Here is a 24,884-nt window from a genome sequence, read left to right as displayed (position 1 = left end):
TTTAACTGCTCTCAAGCACCGTGATTTCACCCCTTCTAGCCAAGCATCTTGGAATGTCAGTAAGAGTGTCTTGAATTATTTTGTCTGTCTTCTGTTGCATTTTAAAGTTATTTTCTGTAATTTATTTTCAGTACAAGATTAAAACGAACTACTATATATTAAGTGATATAATTGATTTAAAAACTGCAATGCACAACCCTTAAAACGATGCTTCTTACAGGAACTTTTTAAAGGGCATCTTGAAGTTATTGAAACATTGAATCCATAAAAATAAAAAGACAGTTATACTTGTATTATGAAGAAATTAGTAGCGTCATTCCATTGTCTGTTTTACCCATTACCTGTGTGTGTGTATATAGAAAAATGGTTTCAGAGATGTTGGTTCAAAATATTAATGCCAGTTTTATAGCAGCAGCAAAGACCGTTGAACATGTACAGTACTGTTATATTCTCGGAAGCCATCAGACTTATGACAGTTTAAGCTCTGTATTCAGTGAATACATTTATCACAGATGGCCATGAGAAACTAGACATCACATGAAAGACCTACAGTGGAAATTAATGAAATCAATCGAGCTACTTAAGATATTAATATTGGGGGGGGGGGGGGGGGGTGTTTGAAGTGTTTTTCCTGCTCAGATGTATGGGTTGTCTTTGGTCGTTTTTTTGTTGGGAGGGGAAAGGGGGGAGGGGGGGGGAGAGTAAATGCTGGACATTGACATGGCTGTCATCTTACCTTTATGATGTATTTCTCATTTGTCTTTTTTATCTATACAGCTAATCTCCGTAAGTAACTACAGTCCAGTGCCACATTTGGCTGTGTTTTTGCGGCTTGGCTGACTGAAGACCGTAGTCGATACTGTTTGGTAGTGAATGACGTTAAATTTGACCATAATGGCAAACACAAATTGTGCGGTATTGTCCTCGTTTTATTTTTAATTATATGAATGTTGTCAATATTAATACTGTATCCTCTGCCTTGTTTTAAAAAGAATAAAGTTGAAATTGAATAAGGATGACTATTCTCTATAGTGCACATGTGATATTTGCTTTTATGTCAATTATATCTAATTGATGTTATACTCTCAATAATTTAATTTTTTTGAATGACCATTTATTTGGTCGTTGTGATTGAATTGCTAAATAGGACCATGAAGGCAGAATTGGAGTGCCTTTGGTCATGAAGACGGTCTTGCTTGCTTAAGCCCAAAAACGCAGCCTTTGCATGGGCGTTTTGTACCTTGGCACCCTACCAGTGGCGCGTCGCCACGGCTCCGTAGCACAGAACTGTATGGTGCGTAGAGTGCAAAAATAATGCAGCTCTGTGGATTCTTCAGGAAGTTACATGACAACGTGGAACACTCGGTTTTGCCCGCTTGGCGCTGGCTCTCGTTAATATCTGGATCAAAGTTCACAAACCCGTGGAGAATTACACCCGCAAATACTCGAGTGGTCTGTCTCCGATTCGGTTGGCATTTTCCCCAGGTGGTATGGGTAACGCGCACGTCTCTTGGCTATTAGAATGGCAAACATTGGAAGAGCAAATCAGTATTGTGTGTGGAAGTGCATAATGGCTGCATGTTTTGTCACGCACAGTGGTAAAACGCGTGAAATATAAATGTTCCCTTCTTACCGTGCAGCCGAATTGGCGCTCTGACTACATAAGTGTCCGCACATCTTTGTGAACGAACACTTAAAAATATATATTTTTTTTACTGAGCATGGTTGAACATACTGTGGATCGATGGAAGTACATGTGTACAAAACAATATTGTGATTAAACCGTTTGTCAGTGTACATACCTGTGTAGGCATAACTGTATATAATAAAGTATATCGGTATATATTTTACTGCTTTTTCTTAAGATAGATTTCTTGCGCAAGTGGTCAGTTTAATTTTCAGAATTTGTTAAACCGGCCTTCAACTTTGGACAGACGACAGCACTGTGCTTCGAGGACCCTAATCGTCAAACTGGGCGGCGAATGACGGTGAACGACAGCAAATATCTACGCTACAGCAGCCGCTGTAGTCACGGTATTTGCCGCTCTGAAATTGCACTCGTTACTTTTGTGCCCCCTTGTGTCCATATGTGTTTAGTAGGATACGGAGACGCTGTAATCCATGCAGTTGACGTCTGCATTTATCACTGTTCAGGTAGGCTTGCCTTAAATGTGATTTTATTACGTGTAATGAAATCCCATCTTAAGCAGGACTCTAAAAATGTTTAGGTGGGAACTGTTCTTACAGTGTATTTCGGAATCTTACGCAGTTTACTGGAACACACCTGGGTCAGGTAATTTTCCCCAGACGTCAGTGGAATTCCTGCAGAATGTGTGCTGAAAAACCTTTAGAGGACAAAAAAAAAAAAAATCTACCTTTTTAGGTTCGTGTTTGTTTTTGCTGTTTTCATGGAAATGACTCGGGATTCTGCAGCTGTGTTCAGATTCATAGGGCTGAAGTATTTCAGATATGCATTTGTCTTACTTGCGTATTTGTTCATTAGCTCTGTCCCCGGTGTTTTCAAGCCACATGGGAATGTGTATATATGTAATGACGCTCATATTTCAGGTATGACACCTGGGTGTCGGTTTAATCCAGCTGTTCACAAGACCCCACAGGAGCAGTGCAGGCTTCACTGGTATGTTGAGATTAATGCTAGAAGACAGCCTCCATTAAGACAAAAATGGGCGGAGCTCCATATCAGTGACTCATCAATTGTCATGATTGATGGCTCACTGTAGTTCCTCACCCACTGTGGAGCTCATGAAAGCTCACTCCCATCACTAGTGAAGATAAATGATCGATCCAAGAATCTGATCAAACGTAAATGCGTTTAAAAATGGTTACTGCAAACGCAAAGCTGTAAATTAACATGCACGGTGCCTGATGGTCTCCTGTATTAAAGATCATCTTAATGGACCATCTGCTTGGTGGGCAGTTGAAGAGAAGCCTTGCTTTGGCCCCAGGAAAGGAAAAGCATAACATTTAATATGTCTGAGTTTGAGAGAATTATGCATTTATAATGAAAGGCCTAAGGACAAGTCAACTATATGCAAACTCTGACAAGATTGAAATCCCCTGAAAGTTTTAAGTGGAATGCATAAACAAAGACTACATGCACTTAACATTCCCCCCATTTAAAAATTATGTACCCTGGTGGTGACTGCTGAACAGTGAGGAATTTAATAGAACAGGCCAGAAAGGTTCAATCTTAATGGATTTTTCAGTCCAGAAGCTTTTCCTCAAACAAACTTTAATTTAGACCCAGGCACATACTTCCACTCTGTGGTCCCTTCATTAAAGTAGAATTCATATTCGTTCGATATGAAAATACTGAACTCTACTGCAGGAATGCTAACCCACACTAGACCCTTGCAACACATCGCAAACACTTAAAAATACAAAACATAGCCCTACATTGGCTTCCCATCAAAGCTCATATCAATTTCAAAATTATTTTGCTCACCTAGAAAGCTCTCTATGAAGTGGCCCCTCCCTACCTCACTCACCTGCTGTGTACACTCCCCCTTGCACCCTCCGCTCCTAATACTGGCACTCTACTTACCATCTCTAGGTTTGGTGATAGGGCTTTCTCTGTGGCTGCTCCCCCTCAGTGGAATGTGCTTCTGATTTTAAAATCCCTACTAAAGACCCACCTCTTCACTAAGTTACCCTTAGCTCCACTATTGCCCTGATTTGTATGTTTGCGTTTGTACTTTATTCTGTACTCGTTTCTGTATTCCTGTCCTATGCATCCGTTTTACCTTCAGTACCTTCTCTTTATCCTTTTAACTTTGTCAAGTGACACTGGACTCTGGAAAGGCGCAATATAAATGTATTATCATCTAACAGAATAACATCACAATAAGTGGCAGTTGACAAACCAAATCCTTTATTTACAAAATCAAACTGACATGAAGTGTTGGCCATTATCTAGAGAATGCGTCGCCCTGGAAACTCAGGCTCTCCTCTGAATACAGTCATAAAAACACAAGCTCAATAAAACGGGACTTTGTACGGAATAGGAAACAAAAATTAAACAAAAACAGGTCGTCTCGCGGGACTCCCCCGTCTGCCACCTCTCCCCCTCAGATCAAGTCCGCAACTGAAAGAGAGGAATGTTGATAGACTGGTGAGGGGATGTTCGTGGAGCAGTTGCCAGATATAGCATTTCAATCTGGATGTACGGCAAAGCTACACTTGCAGAATGGTCTCTTAAGGTAGATGCAGAGCAAATCTGTAGCACAAGGGGGCTCGGTTGGAGGAAGTGCATAAAACCCAAAGTGCGTGACAATTTGCCAACTTTCAGTCTTGTCATTTTGAAATTAAATGATGGTTTGATTTTGTAATTTTGCCAACCATCTTCCCTAACCCAAAGCCTACTCAAATTCACAGGATAATTCCTTCCTTTATCAGACAAGTCACATGGCCAGGCGTCGCCTATGAAAACAGTGGACAATGCAGCCCTCTTAGCCCGAACTCAGATAAATTTAACACCGCTTGCTTGAACACGACTGGATATTTTATGCGATATTTACCGTTCATTGGCATTTCATCAATCTGTGTGGAGTAGTACTGCTCAATGTCGCGAAGGATGCGGATGTCGTCGTTCTTCACGAAGTTGATGGCCACACCCTTGCGCCCGTAACGGCCTGATCGGCCAATCCTGCGAGGGCGACAGATCGTCAGGGCTCAGGAGAGGTGCAGGTGTTTTTTAAATTTAATAGCATCAGAAGAGTACAGTTTTTCGAACATGCACCGGAGGTTTGTAGCCTGGTGTACAGTGTCTGCTTGCGTTTGGGTCAGGTGAACAGTACCTGTGGATGTACAGCTCTCTGTTGTTGGGCAGGTCGTAGTTGATGATCAGGGACACCTGTGGCACGTCCAGGCCCCTGGCCCACACGTCTGTGGAGATGAGCACTCGGCTACAGGGAGAGAGAACAGAGACGTTCAGCCAGTATTTAAACTCCTCTCTCTACTCCTCCACTCCTAATCCCTAACCCCAGTCCTGGAGGGCTGCAGTGCCTGCAGGTTTAACTCCAGTCCTGGAGGGCCGCAGTGCCTGCAGGTTTTAACTCCAGTCCTGGATGGCCGCAGTGCCTGCAGGTTTGATGCACCAAAACCCAGCGAACTGTGGCCCCTCCAGGACTGGAGTTGAGATTGCTGGTGTTAAAGGCACTGGCCCATTTTATTGTGAAGATGAGTACTGGGCTTCAGAGGAACAGAGGTGCTATAGCCAGAGTTATAAAAGGAGACAGATCGCCATAGCAACCGCGCTGTTCCAGCTACGACACCCGCGTGAAATGGGCAGTAAAAGGCAGGACCACTCCAGTAATTAATTTAGCGCAGAGACCATGACGCCTCTCGCTGAAGTCCATTTTCTAAAGCACGAGAGCGGGCTCCGCCTGGCCCACAGCTGCCTCGGGCTAATCTGGCTGCAGTCTCTGCGCAGACGACGTCACGGGGAGATTTAAACCGGTCTGAACCGGTCTCCGCCCTGTGTGGGTGATTGACGGGTATGTAAATGAGGCGCACCTGGCCCCGGATCTGAACTCCTTCATGATGGACTCCCTCTCCTTCTGAGGCATGTCTCCGTGCATGGAGGACACGGTGAAGTTTGCCTCCCTCATCTTCTCGGTCAGCCAGTCCACCTGCGGTGAAAAGTAGGGGTGAGTCACGCATGGCTCGGCAGAACGCAACACAGCACCAGTACCTCACAGTACCTTCACTCAGCTGCTGGGTCATACTACCAACCCAAAACGGAACCAGCTCCACCATACACATAGGCCAAAGCATACTGTGCATACAGATTGACTTGAAAGGCACTCCATAATTTAAAATGTCCTACTAATCCTCTTACTAATAAGTACCATAATGATAAAACCAATTTTGTACAACTGTTTTTATTACTAATTACTATTAATTGTTTTTCTCAGTATATCTCCAACTTTACATCCGTTCATATTTGATTTTAGCTGAGTTAGCATAATTTTTTATTATTGTCACTAAGTGTGATGGCAGACAGACGGAGAATGACCTCTGACCTTTCGCTTGGTGTTGCAGAAGATGACGGCCTGTGTGATGGTGAGGGTGTCGTAGAGGTCGCACAGGGTGTCAAACTTCCACTCCTCCCGCTCCACGGCCACGAAGAACTGCTTAATGCCCTCCAGCGTCAACTCATCACTGCAGAACAGAACACAGCGTTAATGCCTCCAATGCCAACTCATCATGCGGCACAACAACAAGCTTGTCTCTACGGGTACATGCACATCGGCACAGCTGGAGTGTGGAGAAACCCAGCGGTTCTGCAGCGGACGGGCTCGCCAGGCCGGGCTCTTACCGCTTGACCAGGATGCGGATGGGGTCGGTCATGAACTTGTTGGTCATCTCCAGGATCTCGTGGGGCAGGGTGGCGCTGATCAGGCACACCTGGGTGGCGGGGGGCAGGTATCGGTACACGTCGTAGATCTGCTCCTTAAAGCCTGCCAGGAACGAGGGGACCGACGCGTTTAACATTAAAAACATGGCCTTTGCTCTTACTTTATATTTAGCGCTTTTCCCCTCTCTGCTGTACCTTTGTTGAGCATTTCGTCGGCTTCGTCCAGCACCAGCATCTTGATGGCGCGAGTCCTCAGGCTCCTCCTGCGGATCATGTCTGTGGGAGAACCAGCGCCAATTAACCAATCAATCAACCAACTAACCGTTCGGTTATTCAATCAACCAATCACTTTTGCAGCAGAAACCCTGTTGAGAAACCCAGAGAGAGCGGGGGGGGCGGTGCTTTTTGGCAGAGGTCTCACCGAAGACGCGTCCAGGGGTCCCGGCCACGACGTGCTGGCCGTAGTCCAGCTTGCGGATGTCCTCCCCCACGTTGGTCCCACCGATGCAGGCGTGGCACTGCACGTTCATGTAGTCTCCCAGGGCCAGCAGCACCTGCGGGGAAAGCACGCCTTAACCTCGTGCACTAGCCTGTGCAACTTCAGAGACATCGGGCTACTTCTGCAAGGTGGAACTGCACTTTAAACTGGTTTCAATATAAGCTACTATCGCCCTACAGGAAAACAGGACTTTCGCCACTTTAAAAGACACTGAAATCTGCGTGCGGGTTATGTGGGGTATGCAGCTTTTCGAATCTAAAAGATAAATATCAGTATTGTCATTGTGCCAAATGCAAGGGTACTCATTGTTACCGTACCTTCTGGATCTGTCCGGCCAATTCTCTGGTTGGTGCCAAAATCAGCGCCTGTGTTTCCCGCACCTGTGAAGGGTCATCAATACGCCAATTCAGTTACAGGAGCTTCTTACCTCAAACTGTTATACATTACAAGTAATACCATTGAAACACTATAGAAGGGTTTGCAAATACACGTGTCCACAATCATAGTGTCATTAAAAGAGTTAAAAATCCTGCATGTATCCACTTCCTGCAACTGCCTGACTTGGTCTCATAAATTAAGCCTTTATATCCTGTGAGCTGCTGTTCAAATCCTGTTTGATATGTACCTAGGTATGTAGCACTTTATTGCACTGGCAGGCAGATTTTTTTATGAGATCAAATACCTGGATATCCAAGCACTGCAACACAGAGACGCAAAAGGTGGCGGTCTTTCCTGTACCGGACTGTGACCTAGAATGGACCAAGAAGACAGCCATTAGTCAAACCCCTCTCCAAGAAATTCAGTTGGGCTACCCCAAATTCCCAAACAACTCGTGCAATACTTACTGCGCAATTACGTCTCTGCCTTTAATGATCTGTTTGATTGCTCTCTGTTGGATAGCTGATGGTTTCTCGAAACCTGCAAAAGAGAACGTTAGCCATTTTAGTACGCCGACTGGATTCAATTTACATTAACTGAACAACTGCGTTATCTGGACACCTAGCTAGTGTAACTGGGGCTTAGCCGAGCTTGCTAGCTAAATCAGTCAATTTAGGCGCCGTAAACTAAATATAATCATATCACAGCTCCCAAACGGATTACTTTTCAGTATTAGGGGCTTAGTAGCTACATGCCTGAGAAGGCAGCTAAAGGTATGTTTGTTTGTACATATAAGTGATGTGTGTAGCTAGCTAGCAAGCGACGGCTATTGTTAGTGAGCTGCAAATAGCTGATCAGCTAGTGGACTATATCTGAAGTTTAGCTGTAGTAGCATTTAATCAACTACGCTAGTAGCCATCGCTAGATAACCACGCAGCTTTGAACAAAATTACTCCTACCAGATTTGTTGAAGTTTCCAAACATGGCTGATTTGTCTCGCGGCACATACGTAGAGCTAACTACTTAGCCACATTGCTAGCTCCTAACGTGCTACGACTGCAAGCTAGCTACAAACCTAACAAAATATATATCTCGTTCAGTGTTAACTGACTATGTATCATTCACGAAAGAAATGCATAGCTTTCCAACCGTTTAGTCATCTCGCGGTTACCATAAGAACTTTTAAGACGAGCTCCCTACATGCAGGCCCACCATCACCACCAAAGCCTCGGGCTCACCGTAAGCGTAGATCCCACGGAGCAAGTCCTCTCGTAGGCCCATCGTATCAAAGGTTGGAGTAACATCGACCTCCTCACTCGTCTCGAACTCGATTTTGGTCATGTCCTCCTCCTTCAGAAGACGTTTTCTGACCGGTACCGGAGCTGCTGCCATGGCTATAGCGAAGTGAAGAAAATCGAAAGATTAAGCCAAATTTCAGCCGCGATACAAGCGGGCAACAAGGGCTGAAAAGGAAACGCGTGCGACAACGTTCTGATGTCATAAACAAGGGACGATATGGTTGTCGTGACGTAGTTACGTAGTGACGTTGTGTTTTCACGTTCTGAGTGACCAAAAAACACTCGGTCAGCAGCGAGGCTTGGTGTTGGAATAGCTCAATATTACAGTGGTCTGATTATATCCGCGGTCCAGAATTTGTGACATTGTTCAACGCTATGTGGATAGTTTTCTTTGTGAATCTAAATAGCTCCTCTACTCACATTTGGCCACCCACTGAAAAGCAGTTTTCCAGGATAAGCCTAAATTGGGCCAATGTTGGACTAAGTTGGTCCACTGTCATCAGCTAATGTTAGGGATGGGTTGCTGTTTAATGCAATACAATTATTTTTTTCTGGCATAGTGCATATTATCATATCATATCATATCCATATTGCTGGTAAAAGTTATCAAATAAAAAAGCAATATTATACAAACTCCGCTTTGTTTCTAGTGTGGCCTATTTATATTGTAGCTGTATTCCAGGGGTGCACAACTCTGGGCCTGGAAGGCTAGTCTGCGTGCTGGTTTTTGACCCAACCAGTTAGTTTTAATTTTCTGACAGCTCTATAAACCTGGTGTTAATCATGTGTACATCACAGAACTGTAAAATGGTCTTTTCCTCAAAACTTCTTCATTGCAATTGCTATAGATGCTAAAGAATGGCAATTGTCCCACTCTATCACCACTAGAGCTTCAGCTCTCTGTTTGACCTTGAGGGTGGCATGCGATTCTTCCTACCAACCAGAAGAGTTTAGGCTGTCAACGTGGGTAAAGCTAAAACCAGGCATTTCTTGAATTTTAGGCATTAGCCTTTCACATTCTTAAAAGCAGGTTGTTGGCTATGTTTTACCAGGAATGTTGCAACCCACATGGTCACCTGATGCGCTTTGCCTGACCATCGGACTCTGATGCCACTGTGAAGATTGAAAATGTCGTCTCTGCAAATTTGTGCCATCTGTTTGGCTCCGTATCTATGCGCCGCGAGCGCTCTCAGACGCTCCAGATTTCATATAGCACAACGGCATGAGGCCGCTAATTAGCGCGCGCAGCATGTTGCCTGGCTACTATGAAGCTGAGAACCTTCCACAACACGTGCTCTTTTAAAAACAAAAATAGAAAATTAAACGTGTGATTTTTTCAACTCACGCATGTTTTTTTTCCTATTAAAGTGAACAGAATCCAGCCTGTCCAGAATGATTAGGCTATAGACATTATATATAGACGGAGGGAAGGGAGAGGCTCAGTCATACCCCCAGGTTTTAACTGAAGGTGAAAGAGTGGTCAGGTCTTGCATAGAGTTGGTTTATCAGATAGAAATTAAAAATAATATACAAAATTAATGAAGGTTCAGTTAGTTTATGGTGGTAACACTTCCTATACGAGATGTATGATTAACACAATATAATTGAGCAAGAAAACTGGGAAACAGAATGGAGAGGGACATTATGTGCACTGTCACTGTCTGCATAGAAGGTATATGAGGAGCTAAGGGACACGAATGAGCAAATTTAGAGACTTGGTATCTCAATAGAGAGAAGTTAATGAACACGTATACATTCTTGTTTGGGATGGCAGGTATGCCATCCCGCCAAGTTACCCTTAGGACATCTAGCCAGGATATGGAGGAGACAATACAATGTCATGTTATATAGTTTAACAAAAATTAATGCAAAACTTGACATCGATTGTAATGTACATTTTCACCACCAGATGGCAATATAGATACATATCTATAACTGAGGGGAACGGCCCATTGTCCGTACGGAATGATTTATGGATAGCTGCAGTAAACGCTCAAAGCATGGAAAACGCTCGCAACGGCCGTAATCCATGTATTGTATTTATTTCGAATTAACTTTGACATGACTATTTATTTTGAAAATGATGCAGTGCAGGGTGTGTGTCATGAGCAATCTAGGTTTTAAAAAAAGGCTGTATTCCCCTTGGTGGATTTTTTGTGATTAGAACTGAGGATCATGGATGGATAAGCTATTTTCAAAGTAAGTGTTATTAAGTCTGTACTGTAGGCATATTAACACAGGGCCATTCGAATTCCATTGTAACCCCCTTATGTCCCATTATTCTTTAAGAATATACATATATCTGCTATATCTTCAATATTAGCCAGATACTCCAAAGCTCTCGCATGTTTACTAATATTTTTGAAATAATAAACATCTAACATCTAAAGCTGCCAACACATAAATCAATCTTAGTAACCAAGTAGCTGCAACTGTCAAAAGCAGATCTGGACCCCGCCCTAAGACCAAACAATCAAATAACAAAACGTCATTCATAAACGCGCGCGGGGGCTGCTGGGAACACAGTCACGAGCGGACATCTTTGATTTAAAGGGACTCGGGCGGAAGGCGGTTGTGACAAAAGTCACAGTTTCAGGGAGTCAAGACAGCTTGCGCAGTCTAGTATTTTGTTTAAAACGTCGGGTCATTATAGAAGATGCGTTCAGTGTCATAAACGGGTTGTTCGGACGAAGTGTTGTCTTGAGAGGAAAAAGCGCAGCGCTGACAGCTCAGTAAACCGGGGCTGTGCTGGCCGGGAAGTTGAAGATTTGCGAGGGAGTGACCAGACGGTGTGATGTAGCTTTAGCTGGCTGATACAATATTTTCTATTGCTGTGTATTATCTGAAGAAAAGAGAGTGAACTGCCAGACACGCCCAGTTTCCGGATACATACTAAGGTATGGTCAAATGCATTTTATATTAAGTTTCGGCCTAAGATATTATGTTTTTTTGTTAGCGTGCTAGCTGCATTATGTCATACTACGGTAATGTAAAACTTGCAGACCGTGAGCATTGCAGTAGAGATGGCAAGCTTACAAGCCATGCGTTTCATAAATTAATGTAAAAATCAAGTCTTGTTACTATAACAGCTGTTGTTCTACTATATATCGATATCTATGTAGATATATAGCTGCATAGACTATCGTCTAGCTTTAACTGCACAATAAACTATGTAACTACGATTACGTCGCCATATATTTTATTTATAATTGACACCAACGTTATTTGTCTGTGTTATATCAGAGAATGTTGAGTGTAAGATGTACACATTATTGCGATCTGTTAACCTATTGCCACTCCTTATTTTGAAAGTGAAAATGTTCTTTTCCCTGCTGGACATTATTTGGCTTGTGACGAGTGTTCCACTGTCATATCGCATTGAATATTAAAAAGCAGAGTTCCAAGTGTTAGCTCGATAATTGTCCGTGCTTGCTCTGCATTTGCAAATGAAATGTCAGAATGACCACGTAGAAATGGTCCCTCCTGTCTATTTGGCTTCTCGTGCCATTCTTTTAAGCCAGTTCCAGTGCACATCGCGCGAGATCAAATGGGTCCTGACTCCTGCCGTAAATTGACATTAAAGGACATCTCCACTCCTGTCATTGTGACATGGAATGCTGGCGTCACGGTCAAAACCGTCGGCTAGTTTAATGACGACGCCGTGTATTTCAGTTTTGAACGGGAAAACGATGCATTACCTTAATGCAGTGGTAGTTTCGATATTTATATGAGACATAGAGACAGAGAGAGGGAGAGAGAGAGAGGTATTGATTTCCTCTAATGAGCCTGAATGTACCCATCGGTCATGACGTCCTAAATTAGGTAGAAGAGCCAGGACAGTGACAGCGTTAGCTGTTCAGCTCCGAGGGTACCAAACAACACAATGCACCGACAGTCTTTTCTATTCACTTTTCCTTGACTCGGGGATTTATTAGGCTAATTATACGGTGTATTCAAATACGTACATTTGTGAAAAGTTTTATGCTTTTCTTAAAAAATTAATAAAATAAACATCCAATGTGAGTAATAGGAACTACATAAGGAACGAGAGGAAGGATTATTTCGGCCGTTTTTCGGAATGTCGGCATCAGAATGGAAGGCTGAGGGGTTTTTCTTTGGTACCGAGTTTACGTTTCAGACACTGCTTCTCTGTCCTTTAGGAACGTATTGGCACGAATACATTTTGAGGTTAGTGAGATGTATTGAGTGACCTATGACCCCTAGTGACAGCCAATTCGGGGCTTTCCGTCAAACCTGCATGACCGAAGAGGAGTGAGCTGCCCTACATTTGAGTTCATTATAAATATGAAGAAGAAAAACCCCAACTGCGTGAAGGGCGTTCAGGGGAATCATTTTTGCATTATTGTGGAGCTTTTGGAGCATATGGGGAACATGTGTATTGGAAAGGGCTTTGCCTGTTTTCAGCAGTCATTAGCTGATACAGTGTGATTCATTGCATGACCTCCTGAAAATGACGTTTTTCCACGTAATTTCTCATTTTTGATTCACGAGGCTAAACAATCTGTTTCATAAACAATAAGAGCCTCACCAAGCTGCTGATACTTGTGTCCAGGATGATCATTTTTGCGGTGATGTGGTTTGATGTTCTCCTCATGCAAAGCATTGATAATCTAATCACTGGTCATCATGAGTGTTAATGCAGTGTTGAAAGACTTGTTTTATTTTGAATGAAACAAAACTAATTGTCTTTAAATGACCAATCAATAGTAATAGATTTTTACAAATTAAAGACGGATAACTAGATATTCAGAATGGAACAGGACCTCCGAGTGATGGGTGGCTACCTGCCACGGTGGCTGGTAGAGCAGACAAACTAACTGACCACGGATAAAATTTACTGGCGTTTAGCTGGTGGCTTGTGTTCATTTCCTTCCCCGATCTTTATCTTGAGGCTTAATGAGGGCTTCAAACGCAACAAAGACAGTGACTGCACAGGGCCCTTAAGTTGGGGTGGTGGGGGATTTGAAAGGGAGCCCACAGAGCAGAGGTCGTAGGGCAGTCACAGGGGGCGGAGGCTTTCCTGGGTAGGCCACACTCATGTTCAGGGGACCGCTGAGCATCATGGAAGCACTGCGCAAAGAAAATTAGGGCTTGGTAAAATAGTAACGTTCAAGGTTACCTAAATCCACATGATGTTGAGCCTTTTTTCAGACTTTCTGCACAGTTAATTAGGCAGGTTCTTTTTTGCCTGTCTCTCGGTTGGAAGCGAAGTCTCTTTTCACTTGGTCATTAACAGATGTGCTAATTGCTCGATGAAAGCGATTTTCTTTTTTTAAGACTTTTGACGCCGTTTTATTTTTTTCCTCGCCAGCAGGAGAGCAGGTTTGGTGTAGTTGAGCTCCATTCCTGCAGGGTCCATCTGGAGTCGTTCTTGTGTGTGTGTGTGTGAGTGTGTGTGAGTGTGTGGGGGAGTGCGTGTGTGCAAGTGTGTGTTTGTGTGTGCGATTGTGTGTGTGTGTGAGTGTGTGTGTGTGCGTGCGTGCGTGCGTGCATGTGTGTGTGTGTGTGTGTGTGTGTGGGGCAGTGCATGTGTGCAAGTGTGTGTGCGTGCCTGCGTGTGTGTGTGTGTGTGTGAGTGTGTGGGGGAGTGCGTGTGTGCAAGTGTGTGCGCGTGTGTGTGAGGGAGTGCATGTGTGCGAGTGTGTGTATGTGTGTGCGAGTGTGTGTGAGTGTGTGTGCGTGCCTGTGTGTGTGTGTGTGTGAGTGTGTGGGGGAGTGCGTGTGTGCAAGTGTGTGTGTGTGTGAGTGTGTGTGTGTGTGTGCGCGTGTGTGTGTGCGCGTGTGTGCGCGTGTGTGTGTGTGAGTGTGTGGGAGTGTGTGTGTGTGAGAGTGTGTGTGTGTGTGTGTGCGAGTGTGTGTGAGTGTGTGTGCGTGCCTGCGTGTGTGTGTGTGTGTGTGTGTGTGTGTGTGTGAGTGTGTGGGTGTGAGCACGTAAACGGCTGTGTCGTCCTCAGGGGAGCCCTGCGTCTGTGCTGCAGGCTCTGCAGTGATAAAGCATCTGCCTTCCTGGAATGTCCAAATTACTGTAGCAGTCTGAGTCCTACTGCCGCTTTATCATCAGGGCTTAGGCTGTGGAGATGACTTCAGCATTACAGTTAGGGGTGAAGGGGGTAGACTTTGGGTTTAGTTTAAGTTAGGGCTTAGGGTGTAGTAGTTGTGAGTGGCTGTGTCTTAGTGAATTGAAGCTTGGGACAGCATCATACTGTGGTTGGGGGTTAGTTAATTTAAACTACGATTTGTGGAAGACTGTGGTTGGGGGTTTGTTTATTGAAGCTAGGGTTAGTATTAGACTGGTTAGGGGTTAGGAGACATAAATTAGTGTTAGTTTTACCCCCTCTCTTTTATTCTAACCCTGACTTATGCCCCCTGAGTTATGAGGGAGAGTCGCGCTGTTCTTTTATCTGAACTGCAATAAAGTTTTTGACCCCAGGTCTGGTGCGAGTTTGGACACTGTTCCCTTTCCTGCTTAACAGAGTACTGCCAGTCCACCACAGACGCTGACCCCTGACATCTGACCCCTGACCCCTTCAGCTGTTCCTCCTTCAGGCTGACTTCCACCCAGCTGCCAAGTGCAGGCTACTTTGTGTGGAACCGAGAGAGAGAGAGAGAGAGCGATGGATGGATGGATGGATGGAGATTGAGAGAGGTGGAGAGAGGGCGAGACAGCGAGACGGAGAGAGAGACCGAGAGAGAGGGAGGGAGGGATGGGTTAGTGTTAGGCAACATTAACAGTTCTGTTGGTTTGTATGGTGAAAAGGCAGCCATGCTGGAATTAGATCACACCGAGCATCTGTGTTTTCTCTGTGGCTCATTATGACATTGTGTGTCACATGACCTCTGTGAATTTCACCCAGAACGCGGAGGGTACACAGCATCAGAGAGAGGGAAAAAAGCCAATCTCTGCAGTGTCTGGCAACCCATTACCCCCATATTTACTGCTTTAGGAAATGTATGGCGAATATGAGTCATTACAGGGGGGTGTGTTGGGACCTTTTACTGCCGATGTGTGTGGAAGGGACCCGGGTGAGACGGGACGTGTAATTCCTTCACATCGTGCTGCGCAAACAAGCAGAGAGCTGACAGGCCTGCTCCGTTTGCCACGGGAACAAAGAGCTGTGAGCGTTTGTGGCGATGACAAGCCTGTGCGGTGGCTGCTGAAAAGGGTCTTTCTTTTACATCAAAGCGGTGTTCCCTTCTTCATCTTTAAGTGAACGTCGGCTGTTTTGTTTCCACCTGTGCCGCTGAGGCGAGGCCATTTTGAAGTTGGCTTCAAAGCGGACGTGATCACAGCAGAGCGTGTCGGCTCGTCGCTTGAAGCTGAATTGAAATTCAGGGAGCATTAATTGCCATTTTGTGAGGACTCTGACACCTGGATTCTTTGGTCTGACCCGGTGGCTGGTTTCTATGGTGAAAGCTGGAGGTGGTAGCCCCTGCGTGTGTCCAGCAATGGGGATCAGGACCCCTAACCTAGTGACTGGAGACACAATGGCGGCCCTGTTGGTGTGACAGTGTAAAGGATGCTGTTTAGCCAACAATCACCACCGATGCTCTACATTCTTACACATTGGCTCAGTTTTCGCATTACAGGTGGCAGTGCGAGCAGTCTTGTTTAGTTGTCAGCTGTTCACTTGGGTGGCTGTGCTGTTGACTTGGGTGGCAGTTCATTGCCTGTAATGTCAGGGTAAATTATTATGATTATGGTTTTTTTTATGTTTTTATTTCTGTTTGCGACTGTGGCCCCCAGACGAGGCCCTGCTGGGAAAATGAGCCGTACTGAAGCAGCAGCTGCAGATCTCACTCAGACCAGAGCTCTGGCTCCGGCTCTGGCCTGTGGCGCGCTTAGCAGGAACACGTCTCTTCTGTGGGGGATGGAGCTGACTCGGTCAGTCAGTCAGTAAGTCAGTCAGTCAGTGATCAGGCAGTCAGTCAGTCAGTCAGTCAGTGATCAGGCAGTCAGTCAGTTGGTTAGTCAGTAAGTCAGTCAGTCAGTGATCAGGCAGTCAGTCAGTTGGTTAGTCAGTAAGTCAGTCAGTCAGTGATCAGGCAGTCAGTCAGTTGGTTAGTCAGTAAGTCAGTCAGTCAGTGATCAGGCAGTCAGTCAGTTGGTTAGTCACAGGCGCTCCAGTTTTTTAGGCCTACACCTCCCAGTCAGAGACTGCATGGAAAAGCAGGACTTTGAGGAGTGGAGGAAAAGAAAGCAGCACTTGCTTGAACAGCGAATAGGAGTACGACAGAACAGGAGAAAAATGTGTGTATGAGCTCCAGCAGGAATAAAACAGGCTGGAGTGACTGTGGGGGGGTAGGGCGGGGCGGTGCGGCGCGGGAGGCTGGAACAGGCCGGACCGGTTTGTTCATAAGCGAGCGGGCGTGTCTCGCAGGCTGACTGATCGCGCGGCTGCAGCGCAGACTGAGCCGATTCAGGGCCCAGACAAAGGGCAGATTGAGCTGCAGAGCTCGGGGGCCTGGAAGACCGCTGTCAGCTGTCTGCTGCCGGGCGGCTAACCCCCCCACCCCCCCACCAGCCTGCCCCGCTCGGGGGGTGTGGGTTAGAGTGTGGGGGGGAGAGGGGGTGGGTGGGTCTGTGACAGTCGCAGCAGCTGAGCTAACCCGTGGCAGATTGGAACTCAGAGAGAGAGGAAGAGGGGGGAGAGACCGAGATGGAGGGAGAAGGAGAGAGAAGAACAAAGTGGGAATTGGAGAAAGAGAGAGAGAGAGGTTCTGCAGGATGTCTCGGGGACGTGTAGCAGCACATCTCTTTACTCTTGCCCTTGACGTCAGGCCTGTGGCTGTCCCTGTGCCAGGCTGGCCTGGGTTGGCCTGGCGCTGGGTGTCTGGCTGTGTGGGTGGGGTCCGGTTAGGCGCGGCCGTGTGCCGTGGCATTCAGGCCGCGCCCATCCCGAATTCCGCCATTGATCCGCCACCCACTCTGTCCCACACCACCCTACAGGAACACAAGGCACCCCTCCAGTTACTGTCCTCTCACTTTCTCTCTCTCTCCTCTCTCTCCCCCTCTCTCTATTCTCTCTCTCTCTCTCCCCCTCCCTTTTCTTCCTCTCTTTCATCGTTCTCTTTCTCTCTCCCTCTCTCTGTTGCTTCGTGTTTACTCGCCGATGGAAATTTGGAACCGAGAGAGCAAATTATTATCGCTCAAATTAGATGCGCTCTTTTTTTTCCATAGACCTGCCCTTGCAGTAATGAATTGTGGTTTCAGCGCTGTGTGCGCGCTGGTTCTGTGTGGGCCGGGTTCCTGAGGATCGCGGTTCGGTGTGCGTGCGCTCTTCCTGTCCCTCCGGGGCTCAGCTCTGCGCGGCCTGACCTTCACACAGGCGGCGATTGTTTTCAGCGCGGCTATTAGACGGCACGCCAGCCCCGCCCCGCTCCGTTCCGCTTCCGCGGTGACGGGGGGTGACGGACAGATGCGTGTGATTGACACCGCGGCCTTATTATCGGACCGCGTGGCTGACCTCTTTTCTGAACGTCTGTTTTCTACGACCTTTGAGATATGCCAAGGCCGCAGAATCGGTCTCGTGCAAAAAAGGCTGGCCCCCGACTCGTTTGTTATTCCGTGTGTTCGTGGGTAATCGGGCGCGGTGGGATTTAATTGGCAGCGTGTGCCAAAGCGTGAAGGATACCCCCCGTCCCCCGTCTCTACTGTGGTGTCCCGGGAACACACACGGGCTCCTGGTGATGCCGAAGTGCGTCGGGTGTGTGAGAGTCGTGCAGCGTTATGGGCAGAACCGTGAGATCAGCCCAGTTATTCTACTGGGCTGTTGGGAGGCCTTGTCTGGTCTGGTGTGCGTGTGCGCGTGCTTGTGTGTGTGCGTGTGCGTGTGCGTCTACGTGTGCGCGTGCGCGTGCGCGTGCGCGTGCGTGTGCGTGTGCGAGTGCGTGTGTGTGTGCGTGTGTGTGTGTATGGTATGCTGTGTATTTATGGTGTGTGTGTGTGTGTATGTATAGTGTGGTATGTGTGTGTGTGTATGGTGTGTGTATGTATGGTATGGTGAGTGTATGTGTGTGTGTATTTATGGTATGGTGCGTGCGTGTGTGTGTGCATGTTGTACAGAGTTCTTTCTTTCAGCTCTCTCTCTCTCTCTCTCTCTCTCTCTCTCTGTGCCGTTGTGCTGTTTGCTCAGAGCAAATTCAGCTCTGTCCTGGGGTGCAGGGAATGTCGCAGAACCCCGACCCCTCACCCTGGGGTCCCGCTCGACCCCTCTCCCACCCCCCCCCCCACCCCTCCCGTCCAGGACGCCCCTCCCTGATGCAGTTGCCAGGGTAACCGCTCCGTCTCCACCGGTGACGGTGTCATTGTCTCGTCAGCCCTCAGAAAGAGAGGGCTCAAGCTATGAGCAGCTAGGAGCCGCGGTCTCTGCCCCAAGCGCAGGTAAAATCGGCCGAAATCGCTCGTCCTCTCCCGCGTTTCCTCGCTCCCGCTCGCGTGAACTCGCCGTTTTTTTCCCTTTCTTTTCCCGCCCGTACGGTCACTGGCGCATGCAGCCTAACCCGCGTTTATTGGCTAAAGGGGGCTAAATATAGTAATTGTATGTGTGTTTTTTTTTTATGACTGAACACTTATAATTTCCCACAAGGGAGCAATATCGCTGATATGAGAATGGCGTTAAACAAAAGGAGAGTGTGGATGTGTGTGTGTGTGTGTGCGCGCCTGTGTGTGTGTCTAGCTAATAATGCTGTAATTATCGAGTGAATGTGTCAGTGTCTTATCTCCTGTAGTGCTACAGTAATTACTTCCAGTGAAATACTCTTTCAGTCCCAGCATTGCGATGCTGTGCTGCTGTGCTGCTGTTCCTGTGTGTGTGTGTGTGTGTGTGCCAGGTGCAGTAGGTCCTTACCAGCGTCGTTAGTCAGAGTCAGAGTCAGAGAGAATGCCTTGCGCTGCCTCCTGCGCTCTCCTTTGTTTCGAGGGAGACGAGCTCCAGATGTGGAAGAGGTGTGTGTGCGCTTGGTCTTGAAGTGCCTGCGGGTGGAATTAAAAATCGATCAGCGTGTGGGTTCAGGCCAGGGTTAATGGCAGAATGCCCTCCTCCCCTGTCCCGCTAACGCAGTTTCAGTCAGGGAAATATCGCCAGCCACCGTGTCAGGCCGTTGTTGACCTTTCTGTTTTTACTTTGTTTTTCCGTTGGCTCTTAAGTGCAGTGCAGATGCGCTTAATGTGCAGTCTGTGCTTTTTTGCTGGTTTTGAAAGGGCATTTAGGAGATTTTTTTATTGTTTGTGTTTATTGTAGTTCTCCTGATCTAATAGGCAGTTTTATCTGAAAAACCGTCGCTTTGCCCCTGCTTTGCCTGGCTCTCTCTCTGTCTTCGTATCCTGTGTGTTCAGGTTTAGAAATTTTATCTGGCTGTTCTGCGATGCTGCAGAGATTGGGGAGCCTTTTTTTTTTTTCTCTGCAGCGTTTGCACGTTTGCCAAAAAAACACTTTGCCAGAAACGCAGACCTCCAGGTCTGATCTGATAGGCAAGCACCCGGCAACAGTGCATTACCTTACATCACGTATTATTTGGCAGCCGCTTGCATCCAAAGCGATGTAAAATAAGTGCATGCCAAAGGTCACTGGAACAACTACAGAACACAGGTCTGCCAGGCAATTCTCATTAAGTATAAGTTATCCATAACCTTGAACATCAGGTCTAGTTAAGTCAGTAAGCAACATTAGTCCCTGTGTTCTCTTTAGGCTAACTATGAAAACACAAGCCCACTTTCAGGATGGAAGTGCACACGTGGACATGTGTGCGTATGGGTAGATTGCTCATTCCACCACGTAATTGCTTTTTTTGTTATTGTACACCATGGTAACACTGTAATTTCACACTGTTTTCATGGTGGATTAATCTGACATGGGTCATCCTCTTTGTGATGTCACAGAAGGGACAACGGGTCAGTCTGTGGTCATGAGCAGCAGGGCTGGATCAGTGGCCCTCCGGGGCATTGTGATGTCACTAATGATGCCCCAGGAGGTTCTATGCTGAGGCCAGGCCATAGATTCTTTACATTCACCAGATATTTAGCTGCATACTCCATTCTTCGTACTGTTGAAACCCAAGCATTAAAATTTGATGCACTTTTTAAAAATTAATAAATGGGACCTGGCCTGGTGTTGATGGACATTTTGTACTATAATACAGCACCACAAGCTCGTATTATTAACTGGGAATCTTTGGAACACAGGAGCTGAATATTTGGCGAGTCTAAAGAATAATGTTATGTCCTTATTCAGAGAAGTTAAAAGGCTACAGACAGGAATCTCCTGTAGTTAAGAAGCTGAGAGGTCAGAAGGAATGCAGAAGATTAATATCTAGTCAGCGTACAGAATCTGTGGCCAGGTTGTTTTCTGGCTGGCAGGGCCAAAGACAAAGACTGAATACTGAGGACATTGTGAAGTCCAGAGGGGCTGTTTTTTGAATGGTGTTTTGGACAGTTTATTTCCAACTTTTATTTTTTAATCTTACTCATGCTCATCATCTGAGGAAACAGTTACGTTGCCTGGAAAGTTCTGCTGATTTTATTGCTTTGAGATTTCTAGAAGCCTGTGGTTTAGTCAGCAGAAGTCCACACGGGGCGGAAAACTGCTGTTGCAGTGCTCTCTATGAGTTTAAATTTTCAAACGGATTATACTGCTGGCCACACCAAATCACAGAGTGATGTCATTACAGGTATTTTGCCTCAGCTTTCAATGGAAAAATACCTGCTTTGACGTCACTGATTTAGGTGTGGCTGGCGGTGCAACCTAGGTGCAATTTTCAACCCGTATGTAGTGCTGCAACAGCAGTTTTCTGGCGTATGTCCACTTACGTTTTAAGATTGTGGCCCAGGTTTGATTCAATCACAGTGCACTCTTGTGAATTTGCTATCTAATTGTGGATAATCTGTAGAATCTGGTTATAGGTTAAAAAACTAAATTCTAAATTTGATCTCAAAAACAAGGAGATAGAATACTGACGATCCCATGTGTGACTGTTTTAATGACACAGTAAATGTGAGTTTCTCAGCAGATCAGAATCAGACTGTGCTCACTAATCAAAGGGCATCAGACAGACTGAATTCTTCACTGCAGTATCTAACTCGCACAAGATGGAGAGGGACCAGAACGCCTTCTTTCCCGCTCCCCCTGGCTTCCGACGCCGTCATTAGAGATCCTGCACGTCTCCTCACAGTGCATCATGAGATATCGATATTTAAAGATAAATCGCTTTGCGGGTTTGATTGAATTAGGCCCCGTGAAGGTCATTTGTTGGCTCCTTGCCAACTAGCGTATCAGTTGGCATTTTCGGAATACAAACGACGGGGGCCAACGGGGCGGTTTTTAATCTGAGGCGCGGAATGCTCGTTAATGACGGGTGGCGGGGGTTCGCGGCATGCGATCTGGGACAAGGCTCATGGACCTCGCTTTCCTCCCAGAATGCAGCAGAATTCATGAGCGGGTCCCGCCTCCCCTCCCCCCCCCCCCGGGGACCGGAGCAGCCGTCACCCGTCTCTGCTGCTTGCGGTTCAAACCTGAAGTGGCCGAGCCGCTGATTGCTCTGCAGAGCTGTAATTGCAGCCCTCAGCTCAGTAGTGCTGAGAGGCCCTGGGAGTGGGCTAATTCAATCTAACCGCAGAGCGATCTCAGAAACGCATTTGAAGCAGCTGCTGCTTTTAGCTAATATTTGCAGATCTTTGGAGTGTGCGTGTGAGGGAATGTGTTTTGGAAATGTGTGTGAGAGCGAACAATTGCTTGCTTTCTTTGTGTGTATATGTTTATTTATGTGTGTGTGTATGTATGCCTGTGTGTGTGCATGCATACGTGCATGCTTATATGTGCATGTGTGTTTGTATGTGTATTTGTGTGTGTGTGTGTGTGTTTGTGTGCTATGCATGATTACATATGTGCGTGTGTGTGTATTTATGTGTGTGTTTGTAATTATGTGCGTGTATGTGCTTGGGTGTGTATTTGTGTGTGTGTGTTTCTAATTATGTGTGTGTGTGTTTGTAATTCTGTATGCGTGTGTGCATGTGTATTTATGCGTGAGTGTGTTTCTCATGTTATTGATTAGCCAGCCTGCAGCGCTGGCCTGTCCTCCTGTAGTTTTTTTTGTTTATTTCCCAGTAAAGCTTCTTTGCTCAGCTCCTCTCAGGAGACTGGAAAAAACACACACACGCACACACGCACACACACACACACACACACACACTCATACACCACTGGGAGCAGCGTAGCACTTCACAGCGTTAGAGCCCTGTTTCATCCCCCCCCCCCCCCCCCCCCTCGAGCTTAATCTCACTGGGGGGTGCACTGGGGGAGCCCCTTTTTTTATAATGCCACTCAACTTCAAAGTCTCAGTAAGTGCTGGAAAAAAAGGAATAAAAGAATGGAGAGAGGGAGAAAGGAGAAAGACCCTTTAGCGGGATTATCTGCGTTTGTGGCGAACGCGGTGAGGGGGGGCAGCGGGTGGCTGTGTGATGCGGGTTCCTTCCCCCTCTTCCTCCTCCTCGGTTGTACGCACTCAGTCTGCAGTGCCACTGCGCTGTCAGGTCTGTCGGTTCTACACGCTGTGCATCTTTATCACTTCTGTTTCCAACTTTTTTTTTCAGGACTTTTTTTCAGTATGGAAGCTGTCTTTGTGAAAACAAACATCATCATTTTCTTTTTTCCCCCCTTTCTTTTGTGCCTGTGAACAGCTGATTGGTTTATTTGTGCTGGCTCTGCATCATTCTCAAGAGACATATGTATCCGTTATGGGCCAGCTCAAGAAATATCAGCATTTTTTAATACTCTCCCTGTCTGTGCCACTTTAGCCTGCTTTCATTTTGCTTTCTGTAATAACGTTCCGAAAGAGTTTTTTTTTTTGTTGCTTTGGCGAAGGTTATGCTGAAGGTTCTTATAACGATTCTGCACACGTCAGTGCACAGTGAGGGGGGAAAAAGACGTCATTTTAAAAATGTCACAGATGTTCTTTCCTTCCTTGAGCTTGTTTTTTTTTCATGTCTAAATTGGCTGAGAAATCCATCTTAAGCTGCCGCCACTGGACAAATTGGGATGAATTACATTTTCAGAAGTTCCTTAATTGCATAGCTGGGCTTAATCTGGTAAATATTGTAATTTGCTTGTTTTGCTGGGCGCAGATATTTTCGTGGAATATGAAGGGTGTGCATGCCCCTATAATGGAGGCTGGAATGCTCTCTGTCATTTAACTTTGATTAAGGATTGTTCACACATGCACTTATTTCAAAATTATGTGTGCTCAGTGTTATCAAATAATAACTGGTTTCTCATATTTAATTTGTACTGGCGGTGTAGCGTTATGTTTAGCAAACGGGGCTTATAAGTGCCTTAATGTAATGTACTGAAGGAAATGTGCTGTAAGATTACATCTGCTATTGATGAGGTCCTTGTTGGCTCTCTCCTCTTGTCAAAGCCTGTATATTCATCATGTGAATATCAGTGATGGTCCCTGCTTTAGTAGACAGTGTTTTTACTGTTGCATTTCTTGGCGTAAGCATGTTTGATGTTCAACATACCGATTCTTGGCCTTGTTGGAGGCAGTCGTTCATGTGTGACTGTAACACATGATTAAAACCTCATGGTTAATTTATGATGGCGAGGGGGAGTTATTATTCTTAATGTCCCCCCCGAGGGTCTCCATGTGCTACTTGGTTCACAGACATGAATAATGGAACGGGGGCTTCCACACCATTGGCTGGATTTGCAAGTGGGGAAGACCCTCCATTAGAGTCAGTGGGGTTTCCCACAATGCCCCTGCTGTTGCCGTGCAGCTTTCACCAATGACACGCCATCATACGGCTTGGTTTTACTTCCTCCACAGTGCTCACCTGTTACCCTAAATAAATGAATCCCTGGATCAGCATCACAATGTCGGCTACCCTGAAAGCGGCTTCCGTTTTGCTATTTTCACTGTCAGCAATCCAAATATTGGTGCTGTCAGAAGTGGGTTGTCATCGGCAACCTTTGGTCAGGAGCCGGGAGACGGGAATGAGTGACAGCTAATCAGGGTAGCTGTCCGTTTGCCAGGCCCCACCCCCCAGGCTGCACGTTCTTCATCTCTTAATGTATTTGGGCGGATACGTGAGCAGGTTCGTGTGGTGTGCTGGTGATTCAGCACTACAGAGCGGTTCTCGTTATCCACTGCGATACAGGAAATGGCTTTTAATCAATGAGTACGTGTCCACTCGCGTGATCCAGCGAAGAGCGGGAGCATTACAGGATGCCCATGTCTCATCGTCAGTCTGTGAGGAATGGGTTTCCTTCCACTCCCGAAGCTTCTAGGCTCTTCTCTCTTTATTCCTCCTCTGAGAAAT

General features: G+C 46.2%; 2 protein-coding genes and 1 long non-coding RNA gene across 8 annotated transcripts in view; 2 read left to right on the top strand and 1 right to left on the bottom strand.

Moving 5' to 3' along the window:
• Positions 1-3,869: 3,869 nt before the first annotated feature.
• eif4a3 (eukaryotic translation initiation factor 4A3) lies at positions 3,870-8,759 on the bottom strand. The gene is made up of 12 exons (XM_035398642.1): positions 8,495-8,759; positions 7,724-7,796; positions 7,561-7,627; positions 7,196-7,258; positions 6,801-6,933; positions 6,575-6,655; positions 6,341-6,482; positions 6,045-6,183; positions 5,536-5,651; positions 4,818-4,925; positions 4,539-4,666; positions 3,870-4,105 (listed from the first exon to the last, which is right to left on the bottom strand). Exons 1-12 carry the CDS (start codon positions 8,646-8,648, stop codon positions 4,089-4,091), a joined length of 1,221 nt encoding a protein of 406 aa, XP_035254533.1. The 5' UTR covers positions 8,649-8,759; the 3' UTR covers positions 3,870-4,088.
• LOC118216968 lies at positions 7,783-9,837 on the top strand. Its single transcript, XR_004763108.1, has 3 exons — positions 7,783-8,029; positions 9,445-9,517; positions 9,607-9,837. It is a non-coding gene; the product is annotated as an uncharacterized LOC118216968 (long non-coding RNA).
• A 1,215-nt stretch (positions 9,838-11,052) lies between these two features.
• LOC118219558 (kinesin light chain 1-like) overlaps positions 11,053-24,884 on the top strand; it is a 57,329-nt gene continuing 43,497 nt past the window's right edge. For 2 of the 6 annotated variants that reach the window (XM_035402790.1, XM_035402789.1), the window contains exon 1: positions 11,057-11,451. The gene's annotated coding sequence lies outside the window, so the exon portion shown is untranslated. Of the gene's footprint in view, positions 11,452-18,823; positions 18,957-24,884 lie in introns of those variants that run through there. The other 4 variants (XM_035402788.1, XM_035402786.1, XM_035402791.1 and 1 more) reach the window with 4 other exon arrangements.

The sequence above is a fragment of the Anguilla anguilla genome, chromosome 2 (assembly GCF_013347855.1).
Source record: "Anguilla anguilla isolate fAngAng1 chromosome 2, fAngAng1.pri, whole genome shotgun sequence".
Classification (NCBI taxonomy): Eukaryota; Metazoa; Chordata; class Actinopteri; order Anguilliformes; family Anguillidae; genus Anguilla; species Anguilla anguilla.
The sequence above is the reverse complement of the archived record's forward strand: the minus strand, read 5'-3'. Positions and strand labels throughout refer to the sequence as shown.